General features: G+C 39.3%; 1 protein-coding gene across 2 annotated transcripts in view; it reads left to right on the top strand.

Moving 5' to 3' along the window:
- Positions 1-13373, top strand: part of myo1d (myosin 1D) — a 288636-nt gene extending 275263 nt beyond the window's left edge. The window contains exons 22-23 of one of the 2 annotated variants that reach the window (XM_072912674.1): positions 9829-9975; positions 10020-13373. In XM_072912674.1, coding sequence (XP_072768775.1) covers positions 9829-9975; positions 10020-10029 — 157 coding nt within the window. In that variant the 3' untranslated portion in view covers positions 10030-13373. Of the gene's footprint in view, positions 1-9828 lie in introns of both variants that reach the window. The other variant, XM_061931649.2, reaches the window with a different exon arrangement.
- Positions 13374-13711: the final 338 nt, after the last annotated feature.

Here is a 13711-nt window from a genome sequence, read left to right as displayed (position 1 = left end):
AATTATAGAGTGATGTTACAGTAATATTACAGCAGTATTAGTGATAATACAGTATTTTAGAGTGCTTTTACAGTAATATTACAGTAGTATTGGTAATATTGCAGTAGTATTAGTGATATGAGTAAAATTAGAGTGCTATTACAGTATTAGTAATATTACTATAGTATTAGTAATATTAGAGTGCTATTACAGTAGTATTAGTAATATTACTGTAGTATTAGTGATATTAGAGTAATATTAGAGTGCTATTACAGTAGTATTAGTGATATTAGAGTAATATTAGAGTTCTATTACAGTAGTATTAGTAATATTACTGTAGTATTAGTAATATTAGAGTTCTATTACAGTAGTATTAGTAATATTACTGTAGTATTAGTGATATTAGAGTAATATTAGAGTGCTATTACAGTAGTATTAGTGATATTAGAGTAATATTAGAGTTCTATTACAGTAGTATTAGTAATATTACTGTAGTATTAGTAATATTAGAGTTCTATTACAGTAGTATTAGTAATATTACTGTAGTATTAGTGATATTAGAGTAATATTAGAGTGCTATTACAGTAGTATTAGTGATATTAGAGTAATATTAGAGTTCTATTACAGTAGTATTAGTAATATTACTGTAGTATTAGTAATATTAGAGTTCTATTACAGTAGTATTAGTAATATTACTGTAGTATTAGTGATATTAGAGTAATATTAGAGTGCTATTACAGTAGTATTAGTGATATTAGAGTAATATTAGAGTTCTATTACAGTAGTATTAGTAATATTACTGTAGTATTAGTAATATTAGAGTTCTATTACAGTAGTATTGGTAATATTACTGTAGTATTAGTAATATTAGAGTTCTATTACAGTAGTATTAGTAATATTACTGTAGTATTAGTGATATTAGAGTAATATTAGAGTGCTATTACAGTAGTATTAGAGTGGTATTGTGCAGATGTGTTGAGAGTAAAAATACAATCAAGTCCAGTAATAAATAAATCATCTTTTAATCCTCAGAGGAGGATTAAGTGCAGGATTATTCTGGATTAGTTTGACGTTCATGCAGCTAATTAGCATGTAGCCAATTAGCATGTAGCTAATTAGCATGCTAGCCCTGCAGTGTGTACAAACACACTTCCCACACACACCGTCGTGATGCTACCATCCCTCCTTCTGTGTTATATATGTCTTTTATGTTGCACGATCGCGCTAAGTAAAATGTCTAGTTTGGGAACCCGTTCTCAAACGATGGCAATAAAAACTCTTCTGATTCTGATTCCTGCCCTTGAGCAAGGCACTTCACCCACATTGCCCCCACACTATGATGCACATTAAACACACGTTACTGTACTTTAAAACTACATCACTGTATTTTAAAGTATAAATGTATCTTACAGTAATGTACTTTAAAGTACATTTATACTACTGTCGGCTATTTATATCCATCCATCCATTTTCTAACAACTGTACCTAAAAGTACATTACTGTAAAGTACATTTACAACTACTGTCTATTTATATTACAGTATTTTAAAGTACATTTATACTACTGCCAATTATTTATGCTACTATACTTAAAGTGCACTTATACTACGGTCAATTATTTATATTACTGTACATTAAAGTACATATATTACTATTATATATATATATATTACTGTACGTTAAAGTACGTATTACTGTAAATGATTTAGATTACTGTATGTTAAAGTACATTTATATTACTGTAAAATATTTAGATCACTGGACATTAAAGTACATTTATAGTACTGTACATTATTTAGATTATTGTACATTAAAGTACATTTAGAATACTGTAAATTATTTAGATTACTGGACCTTAAAGTACATTTATATTGCTGTAAATTATTTACATTACAGTATAGTAAAGTACATTTAGATTACTGTACACAAGTATTTAGATTACCGTACATTGTTTAGATTACTGTACATTATTTAGATTACCATAAATTATTTAGATCACTGGACATTAAAGTACGTTTATAGTACTGTACATTATTTAGATTATTGTACATTAAAGTACATTTAGAATACTGTAAATGATTTAGATTACTGGACCTTAAAGTAAATTTATATTGCTTTACATTATTTACATTACAGTATATAAAGTACATTTAGATTACTGTACACAAAAGTATTTAGATTACAGTACATTGTTTAGATTACTGTACATTATTTAGATTACCATACATTAAAGTACATTTACATCAAAGTACATTTTGTAGATTACTGTACAATAACGTATTTAGATTACATTATGTAGATTACCGTACATTAAAGTACATTTAGATTAAGGTAAATTATTTAGATTTATGTACGTTAAAGTATTTAGATTACTGTACATTACAGAACATTTAGATTACTGTACATTATTTAGATTACTGTACGGTAAAGTACATTTATATTACCGTACATTGTTTAGATTATCGTACATTATTTAGATTACCGTACATTTAGATTATAGTACATTATTTAGATTGCTGTACATAAGTATTTAGATTATTGTATGTTAAAGTACATTTAGATTACTATATATTATTTAGATTGCCGTACAATCAAATATTTAGATTACTCTATATTAGGGCTTCATGATTTTGAGGGGGAAAAAATTAATTGGGAGTTTTCTCTTCAAAATTGCGATTGGATTTGTGATTGTAATATTTCATACGTATCAACGCATAAAAGAGTGAAAATAATACTTTTAGACTGTCGACATATTCTTGTGCCACACATTACAACAATATGAAATCATTTACTTTGAAAATATTTGTCTTTACTCAGAGCTTTTGTCTACATCATGCTCTTAAACTGAAGAAATATTTGACACAAACTATACAGTGTTTAAAATGTCATAATATGTAATAATAATGCAAGGAAGCATTTCAAACTCATTACAGTACACGTGTTTGCCATTGTACTGTCATTGGTGGCTAAATAGCATTGTTATGCTAAATAAACAACAAAATAAAATGGAAGCAAACATTTAACTTACATAAATATTGAACATATTCAAGTGCATTTTTTTTCTTTGTTGGGAAAACGAGGTCGGACGTTGTCTTTTTTGTGACTTTTTCACCCACGTGTCTGTGTTGATGGGCTCATATTGCCATCCCATTCCAGGCTTTCGTCTTGACTTGATGATAATTATTATTATTGATCAGACCATCATGTGAGGATTAAAAAGAAAGCTCTTCTTTCAGACGATGACTCACTCTGCTTGGAAGCAAACAGGATGTTCCAGTCGCACTTCCTGCTTCACTTATTGCTCAACACACACACATTTATAACTGTGTGTGTGTATTATTATTATTAGGGCCCGCCATGGCCCTTTGCAAAAGGACTCCCACAGGGAGTCCTTATGCAATGGGACATAAGGACCTATTGTTATTCGATCGTTTTATTCTTTCTTATTATTATTATTATTCTTCCGCAGCTTTGCGCACTACTTTGACCCCCTTAACATGCTTCAAAACTCACCAAATTTTACACACACATCAGTAATATACGGCAAAACTTTTTATCAAAGAACCAAACTTCAAAACTCAAAATTGCGCTCTAGCGCCCCCTAGGGAAAAAAAAAACTAGACTGCCTGTAACTCCCACTAGGAAGGTCGGAAAAATATGAAACAAAATCCTCTATGTAGGTCTGACTTAGACCTAGTTCTCATAATTGTATGTCTTTGGGCTAAAATCAACAGGAAGTTGGCAATTCCCCCTTCAAGACAAAAAAGTACTAAAAACAGTCACTTTTGCCTCTTTGAGCTGTAATTTGACCCCCTTAACATGCTTCAAAACTCACCAAACTTTACACACACATCAGGACTGGGTAAAACTGTGATCTAATGAAAAAACCTAACCCCAAATCTAAAAATTGTGCTCTACAGCAATTTTTTAATAAAACGGACAAAAAACTGCTCCTCGGAAGAAATAAACTACAAAACTGCCTGTAACTCCCACTGGGAAGGTCGGAGAGACATGAAACAAAAACCTCTATGTAGGTCTCACTTAGACCTACATTTCATAAACTGACAACCCCAAGCTAAAATATACAGGAAGTTTGCTATTCCCCCTTCAACACAATATTTTTGTAAAAACCCGTCACCTTTCTTCAAACATTATCTCCTCTGAGCGCGTTTGTTGTTTCGGCTTCAAACTAACACAGGAGAGAGATTGAACCCTTCTGATTAAAAGTTGGTGAAAGAGTTGTGATACCTGCTCCGGTTTTGATTTTATGACCCTTCAAAGACCCGCTGCACTGATGCTCCTGCGGTGCTGTTTTTTTAAGATGGCTGCTCAAAAGCAGGAAGCACCAACGTGCCCACACAATGCAGACAAGGTAGGTACACTAGACAAAAGTCTTGGGACACTTCAGACTAAAAGTAGACAAAAGTATTGGGACACTTAGGACTAGCACCTGCCAAATACGCGGGCCCGAACAACGCTGCTTGCAGCTTTAATTATTATTATTATTACTATAAACTTCAAGCACATCTATTTTTATTTACATAATATTTTGTCCTCGCTGTCTATTTACGTGTGTGTGTGTGTGTGTGTGTGTGTGTGTGTGTGTGTGTGTGTGTGTCTGTGTGTGTGTGTGTGTGTGTGTGTGTGTGTGTGTGTGTGTGTGTGTGTGTGTGTGTGTGTGTGTGTGTGTGTGCGCGTGTGTGTGTGTGTGTGTGTGTGTGTGTGTGTGTGTGTGTGTCCTTCTTGAGACATCAACAAGGAAAAGTACCTTCCATATGAGGACCGGTGAACAAGTTAGGACATAAATCATGGTCCGAATACGGAAAACCATTGCATCTATTGGAGAGCCAAATACTAGAGTCCGTGAACATTGCTCCAAAGTCAGGATTTTTTTGTTGCTTTAATGTGCATACAAAAGTAAACATTGACAGGTGAAAAGGCAGCAATATATGATAAAAACCCGCCAGGTGAACAGCTGATTTTTCGACTTCCGGTGCTGACGTAAGACAACCCGCGTCCCATATGTGACCGTAGGATGAACAAATACACTACGGTACTAAGACTATAGTGGCCATTAACAGTTAGCTTCTACAGCTGGGTTGCCCAAAGTGCGGCACAGGGGCCATCTGTGGTCCGTGACTCGTTTGTCATAGGCCTTAAAGGGGAACATTATCACAATTTCAGAATGGTTAAAACCATTAAAAATCAGTTCCCAGTGGCTTATTATATTTTTCAAAATTTTACCCATCACGCAATATCCCTAAAAAAAGCTTCTTCAAAGTGCCTGATTTTAACCATCGTTATAAACACCCGTCCATTTTCCTGTGACGTCACATAGTGAAGCCAACTCAAACAAACATGGCGGAAAAACAGCAAGCTATAGCGACATTAGTTCGGATTCAGACTCGGATTTCAGCGGCTTAAGCGATTCAACAGATTACGAATGTATTGAAACGGATGGTTGTAGTGTGGAGGCAGGTAGCGAAAACGAAATTGAAGAAGAAACTGAAGCTATTGAGCCATATCGGTTTGAACCGAATGCAAGCGAAACCGACGAAAACGACACGACAGCCAGCGACACGGGAGAAAGCGAGGACGAATTCGGCGATCGCCTTCTAACCAACGATTGGTATGTGTTTGTTTGGCATTAAAGGAAACTAACAACTACGAACTAGGTTTACAGCATATGAAATACATTTGGCAACAACATGCACTTTGAGAGTGCAGACAGCCCAATTTTCATCAATTAATATATTCTGTAGACATACCCTCATCCGCTCTCTTTTCCTGAAAGCTGATCTGTCCAGTTTTGGAGTTGATGTCAGCAGGCCAGGGAAGCTAAGGTCGATAGGGGGTTTAGCTCGCTCGTCTGCGGGAACAAACTGCCGCCATTGCTTGCCGTGCTACCGTGGTCCTTTGTCCCTGAATTGCTCACACACTCGGGCAGATTCAATGGGGGTCTGGCGGCAGATTTCTTTGACTTTATCGTTGGAAATGCATCTGCTTTGAGTGTCGCAGGATATCCACACATTCTTGCCATCTCTGTCGTAGCATAGCTTTCGTCGGTAAAGTGTGCGGAACAAACGTCCAATTTCTTGCCACTTTTGCATCTTTGGGCCACTGGTGCAACTTGAATCCGTCCCTGTTCGTGTTGTTACACCCTCCGACAACACACCGACGAGGCATGATGTCTCCAAGGTACGGAAAACAGTCGGAAAAACGGAAAATAACAGAGCTGATTTGACTCGGTGTTTGAGAAAATGGCGGATTGCTTCCCGATGTGACGCCACCTTGTGACGTCATCGCTCCGAGAGCGAATATTAGAAAGGCGTTTAATTCGCCAAAATTGACCCTTTTAGAGTTCGGAAATCGGTTAAAAAATATATGGTCTTTTTTCTGCAACATCAAGGTATATATTGACTCTTACATAGGTCTGGTGATGATGTTCCCCTTTAAGCACATTACAAAAAATAGAGATCTCATTTGCGGTCAAAGTCAGGGTGGTCCCAACAAGGAGGGATTTTTCAAATTGACTGTGTGTCGGTTTTAAAAGTGCTCCCCCTCTGGTCAACATATGAAATAACAAGTGTGTGTAAAAATGTGAAGTGCTCCCCCTCTGGCCAACATATTTAATATGAAGTGTGTGTAAGAAATTGAAATGCGCCCCCTTTGGCCAAAATTAATTTAAAAAAAATAAATAAATATGTATATAGAGACATACTGTAATAACTTGAAGTAAATAATGAAGATTAAAAACCAATTACAAATAAAAATAAATTAACTAAAAGCAGTCTTTTTCTCACAATGTGTCGACTTTTTTCTTATAAAATTGGGAACGATTTCGCATATTCTTTCTGTTTCTGTAATATTGCAATATTTTCTCGTAAAATTATGACTTTTTTTTAATGTAAAATTATTGCTTTTTAATGCAAAATGGTGACATTTGTCGTATAAAATTCCGACTTTTATCACAATATTGCCCAAGTTTTTATGTTGTTGTTGTAAAATAGTGACATTTTTTGAGTAAAATGATGACTTTTGTCATAATTTTGCCAAATAAAGATTCCGCTTATCATTATAATATTGCCAAAATTGTAAAGTTTTCTTATAAAATTGTGACTTTTGTCGAGTCTATTTCCTGCTGCATCTACTATACATCTTATGCTGCTGCTGTCACATATACTGTATATACTGTAATATTGTACATGGTACATCGGTATATATTGTATATATGTTATAGACATAATATAATATATCTGTATATATATTATTCTGTACACATATTATGTATATATTCGTATATATGTTAGATTTTTTTTATCGCTATATTAGTCTATTTATACCTGCATTGTCCTTTCCATCCTTACACTTTCCATCATTGTAACTGGGCTACTGTGTTGAACAATTTCTAAATTAGTCTAAATTACCAATCGTTTCATAAAATTGCCAAAATGTTAAGCTTTTCTTGTAAAATTGCGACTGTTATTGAGTCAAATTCCAACTTTTATCATAATATTGCACAAATGTTCACTTTTGCTTGTAAAATTTTGACTTGCGTTGAGTAAAATGACGACTTTTATTATAACGCTGCCAAAATTCTTGTGAAATTGTGACCTTTTTCTTGTGAAATTCCAACTCATTTTTCACAACAAGCTTTTTTTTTTATCTTTGTATAGTATGTATATGTTATTAATGTTGTAAATACAAATCTTTATATATTTAGAAAGGGTGGTCCTAAAGAGGTAGGCATTTTTCTCAGGTCTCAAGAAGGTAACACATACAAGAGTGTGTGTGTGCGTGCGTGCGTGCGTGCGTGCGTGCGTGCGTGCGTGCGAGCGAGCGTGCGTGCGTGCGTGCGTGCGAGCGAGCGAGCGAGCGAGCGTGCGTGCGTGCGAGCGTGCGTGCGTGCGTGCGTGCGAGCGAGCGTGCGTGCGTGTGTCCGTGCTTAATCAATCAATGTTTATTTATATAGCCCTAAATCACAAGTGTCTCAAAGGGCTGCACAAGCCACAACGACATCCTCGGTACAAAGCCCACATACGGGCAAGGAAAAACTCACCCCAGTGGGACGTCGATGTGAATGACTATGAGAAACCTTGGAGAGGACCGCATATGTGGGTAACCCCCCCCCCTCTAGGGGAGACCGAAAGCAATGGATGTCGAGTGGGTCTGACATAATATTGTGAGAGTCCAGTCCATAGTGGATCCAACATAATAGTAAGAGTCCAGTCCATAGTGGGGCCAGCAGGACACCATCCCGAGCGGAGACGGGTCAGCAGCGCAGAGATGTTCCCAGCCGATGCACAGGCGAGCGGTCCACCCCGGGTCCCGACTCTGGACAGCCAGCACTTCATCCATGGCCACCGGACCTGTGCCCCCCCCCCCCTCAAGGAAAAGGGGAGCAGAGGAGAAAAGAAAAGAAACGGCAGATCAACTGGTCTAACAGGGGGGCTATTTAAAGGCTAGAGTATACAAATGAGTTTTAAGATGGGACTTAAATGCTTCTACTGAGGTAGCATCTCTAATTGTTACCGGGAGGGCATTCCATAGTACTGGAGCCCGAATAGAAAACGCTCTATAGCCCGCAGACTTTTTTTGGGCTCTGGGAATCACTAATAAGCCGGAGTTCTTTGAACGCAGATTTCTTGCCGGGACATATGGTACAATGCAATCGACAAGATAGGACGGATGGGGACATGGCTCTGTTTACACAGTCACCTTTAGGGGACCTCTGACGGTATGGGGACAAAAAAAACAAGTCCCCTAAAGGGAAACCTTCTTAAATGATAGTCAGATCCATTCTGAAGATGCCTAAGTGATTTTTAAGCTTTGGCCCTTAAAACATGTTCACTGGTTAGTTTGAGTGTGTGACATTTGCACATTTGCATCATGTCATATTTAATTTGAACTTTTTTTTTTTTTTTTTTTTTTTTAATGGTCCTCAGTCGCCTGAATGCAGCTGAGATAGGCTCCATCGCCCCCCGCGACCCCAAAAAGGGACAAGCGGTAGAAAATGGATGGATGGATGGTCCTCAGTAGTCACGTACAAATTTGTGTGAATTATGCACAATGATTTAAATTTGGTTCTCATGAACCATATTAAGTCTTTTTCCCCCAGTAAGAATGATCAGCACATTACGTCATCAATCCAGAGATTTAAAGACGTGTATGAGCTGACTGGGCAGTGACCATTTTACCTCTTTTTTTTATGCCTCCACAACCTGTAGAAAGGGTGGTCCCCACAAGTGATGATCAAAAACTTGGTCTGTGTGTGTGTGTGTGTGTGTGTGTGTGTGTGTGTGTGTGTGTGTGTGTGTGTGTGTGTGTGTGTGTGTGTGTGTGTGTGTGTGTGTGTGTGTGTGTGTGTAATCCTATCTGTGTTTGCCCTTCACACTGAGCACAGCATCCCTCTGGCCTTTCATCAGCACACACACACACACACACACAATATCTGCTTTGGCTGGCGGCCATGACAGATGGAGGAGTCGGTTTTAGGGTGGTTTCCATGGCAACCAGCAGTGACTTCTCCCCATCAGCACAAACTACACAATAGCTCTGTGGAGGACTGTGAAGTGTGTGTGTGTGTGTGGTTGCACAACAAGTGTATGTCATCAGGTCACGACGGAGCAGAGGAAAATGAGCGTTTAGGAACATTGACTCCTTGAGAGATGACGACGCTTAGCCCCGCCTTCTTTCCGTGTACCTGTTTGATGTGGGCGGAGCTTTGTCTCAAAATGTATACAATAAAAGCCAGCGTGCCACTTCTTAGTTGCTAGAGGATGATGTCATAGGAAGTGATGAACTCTGTATGGAAGCAAAAGATGACAAGCTGACATGTGTTTGTGTGCAGCGAGCGCAGGAAGCTGCAGGTGAACATCGTCAGCCCCATCCAGTGCAGCATGAACGGCAGGAAGTGCTCCGTGGTGGTGGAGCCCAAGATCAACCAATCACAGCCTGACTTCACCAAGAACCGCTCAGGCTACGTGCTAGCTGTACCCTCCAACTGATGCTAGTTGGACCCCCAAATGATGCTAGCTTTACCCCCAACTGATGCTAGCTGTACCCTCCAACTGATGCTAGCTGTACCCTCCAATTAATGCTATCTGTACCCCCCAACTGATGCTAGCTGTACCCCCCACTGATGCTAGCTGTACCCTCCAACTGATGCTAGTTGGACCCCCAAATGATGCTGGCTGTAACCACCAACTTGATGCTAGCTGTACCCTAACTGATTGTAGCTGGAGCCCCAACTGATGCTAGTTGTACCCCCAAATTATGCTAGTTGTACCCCCAACTGATGCTAGCTGTACCCCCAACTGATGCTAGTTGGACCCCCAAATGATGCTAGCTGTACCCTCCAACCGATGCTAGCTGGACCCCCAAATGATGCTAGCTGTAACCACCAACTTGATGCTAGCTGTACCCTAACTGATTGTAGCTGGAGCCCCAACTGATGCTAGTTGGACCCCCAAATTATGCTAGTTGTACCCCCAACTGATGCTAGCTGTACCCCCAACTGATGCTAGTTGGACCCCCAAATGATGCTAGCTGTAACCACCAACTAATACTAGCTGTACCCCCAACTGATGCTAGTTGGACCCCCAAATGATGCTAGCTGTAACCACCCAAATGATGCTAGCTGTACCCCCAACTGATGCTATCTGTACCCCAACTGATGCTAGCTGGACCCCCAAATGATGCTGGCTGTAACCACCAACTTGATGCTAGCTGTACCCTAACTGATTGTAGCTGGAGCCCCAACTGATGCTAGTTGGACCCCCAAATTATGCTAGTTGTACCCCCAACTGATGCTAGTTGGACCCCCAAATGATGCTAGCTGTAACCACCAACTAATACTAGCTGTACCCCCAACTGATGCTAGTTGGACCCCCAAATGATGCTAGCTGTAACCACCAACTAATACTAGCTGTACCCCCAACTGATGCTAGTTGGACCCCCAAATGATGCTAGCTGTAACCACCAACTAATACTAGCTGTACCCCCAACTGATGCTAGTTGGACCCCCAAATGATGCTAGCTGTAACCACCCAAATGATGCTAGCTGTACCCCCAACTGATGCTATCTGTACCCCAACTGATGCTAGCTGGACCCCCAAATGATGCTGGCTGTAACCACCAACTTGATGCTAGCTGTACCCTAACTGATTGTAGCTGGAGCCCCAACTGATGCTAATTGGACCCCCAAATTATGCTAGTTGTACCCCCAACTGATGCTAGCTGTACCCCCAACTGATGCTAGTTGGACCCCCAAATGATGCTAGCTGTAACCACCAACTAATACTAGCTGTACCCCCAACTGATGCTAGTTGGACCCCCAAATGATGCTAGCTGTAACCACCCAAATGATGCTAGCTGTACCCCAACTGATTGTAGCCGGAGCCCCAACTGATGCTAGATGTACCCCCAACTGATGCTAGCTGTACCCCCAACTGATGCTAGTTGGACCCCCAAATGATGCTAGCTGGACCCCCAAATGATGCTGGCTGTAACCACCAACTTGATGCTAGCTGTACCCTAACTGATTGTAGCTGGAGCCCCAACTGATGCTAGTTGGACCCCCAAATTATGCTAGTTGTACCCCCAACTGATGCTAGCTGTACCCCCAACTGATGCTAGTTGGACCCCCAAATGATGCTAGCTGTAACCACCAACTAATGCTAGCTGTACCCCCAACTGATGCGAGTTGGACCCCCAAATGATGCTAGCTGTAACCACCAACTTGATGCTAGCTGTACCCCAACTGATTGTAGCTGTACCCCCAACTGATGCTAGTTGGACCCCCAAATGATGCTAGCTGTAACCACCAACTAATGCTAGCTGTACCCTCCAACTAATGCTAGCTGTACCCTCCAACTGATGCTAGCTGTACCCCCAACTGATGCTATCTGTACCCCAACTGATGCTAGTTGGACCCCCAAATGATGCTAGCTGTACCCCCAACTAATGCTAGCTGTACCCTCCAACTCATGCTAGTTGTACCCTCCAACTGATGCTAGATGTACCCCAACTAATGCTAGCTGTACCCCTCAATTGATGCTAGCTGTACCCCCCCAGCTAATGCTAGCTGTACCCCCCAAATGATGCTAGCTGTACCCCCAGCTAATGCTAGCCGTACCCTCCAACTGATGCTGGGATTGACTTTACTTCCACTTTAATTTTAGCTACTCAAAGACCAGCTTTATGGGCGGGGTTACTCCGTTGTCCACTCACAGCACACGCCAAGTTAAGCCCCGCCTCTTCACAGCACAACTGGGAAGGACTTTCTTTGATGTTTTTCTTTCTTCATCCCAAATCTGAAGGGTTCCTTTTGTGCAAAACTGACCCTTATATTTTTTTATTTTCACCTTCTTTTTGATAGAGACGGAAGATTTGTTCTAAATTGGAAGATTTATTCCAAGATGCAGATTTATTCCAAAGCAAAGGATTACGTCTGGAATGCAAGATGAATTCTAAAAGAGCACAATTATTCAAAAACAGAAGATTCATCCTTAAATGGAAGATGAATTCAAAACGAGATGATGCTGAAGATTCATTTTAAAATAGAATGATTGTAAAATGGTAGGATTAATTAATTAAGAGGGAAAGATCATTCTAAAACGAAAGATCAATTCCAAAATTGAAGATTTATTCTACGAGGGATAAAAATCCTGAAAGGGAAGATTATTTATTTTCAAAAATTATTCTAAAATATGACATTCTTCCTAAAAGATTCTAAATAGGAAGATGATTTCTAAAACAAGATGATTTTTTTGGGATGAATTGGGTGTTTGGTGACGAAGTGAAGAGAAGTTTATGACGTGTTGATCATGTCTACAAGGAATCTTTAAGTTAATTTAAGTGAGGAAACGTGCAAGCAAATATGACGTCACGTGTCGAAGAAGCTAACACGCTAACGCTGTCGCTGAGAAAAAGCCAAAAGACACACACACACACACACACACACACACACACACACACACACACTCTCACTCACACACCAAGTTGAATTTGTGAAGTTTCCAAAGCGAGCCAAAGGTCAGACTTGTTAAATGTTTGCGGTCCGCTAAGACGAGTCCTTGGTCTCGTTATGTCGCACTCAGGGACACGCCAGCGTCTCGTTATGTCCTCCTGGGGGAGGGGGATGTCAAACTTCCCTCGTCCTCCTTTTTTACTTCCTCGCATTTGCAAAGGAATGTTCCAGAAGGGTTGTCTATACTCTGTTTTTATTGGCCCTTAGCATACACTAAAAATTGTATTAAAAAAATATATATTTATATATACATAAATTATATATATATATCATATATTTATTATATGTGTATATATAAAATTTAAAAAATTTAAATTATATATATATATATATATATATATATATATTTGTTAGGTCAGGAAAAAACATGGAGGCTATTTCATTCCTACAAGCCTGTTTCGAAGATTTCCCTGCTCTTCAGGGGATTTTATGTGATTAAAAAAAAAAAAAAAAAAAAAGTTATCCCCTGAAGAGCAGGGAAACCTTTGAAACAAGCTTGTAAGGATGAAATAGCCTCCATGTGTTTTCTTGACCTATTTCATCCCTACAAGCCTGTTTCGAAGGTTTCCCTGCTTTTCAGGGAATTTTATGCGATTTGAAAAAAAAAAAAAAAGTTTTCCCTTGAAGAGCAGGGAAACATTCGAAACAAGCTTGTAAGGATGAAATAGCCTCCATGTTTTTTCCTGACCTAGTTCATCCCTAC

The sequence above is a fragment of the Nerophis lumbriciformis genome, linkage group LG39, assembly GCF_033978685.3.
Source record: "Nerophis lumbriciformis linkage group LG39, RoL_Nlum_v2.1, whole genome shotgun sequence".
NCBI classification, from domain to species: domain Eukaryota; kingdom Metazoa; phylum Chordata; class Actinopteri; order Syngnathiformes; family Syngnathidae; genus Nerophis; species Nerophis lumbriciformis.
This window is presented reverse-complemented; position numbering and strand designations above follow the sequence as displayed.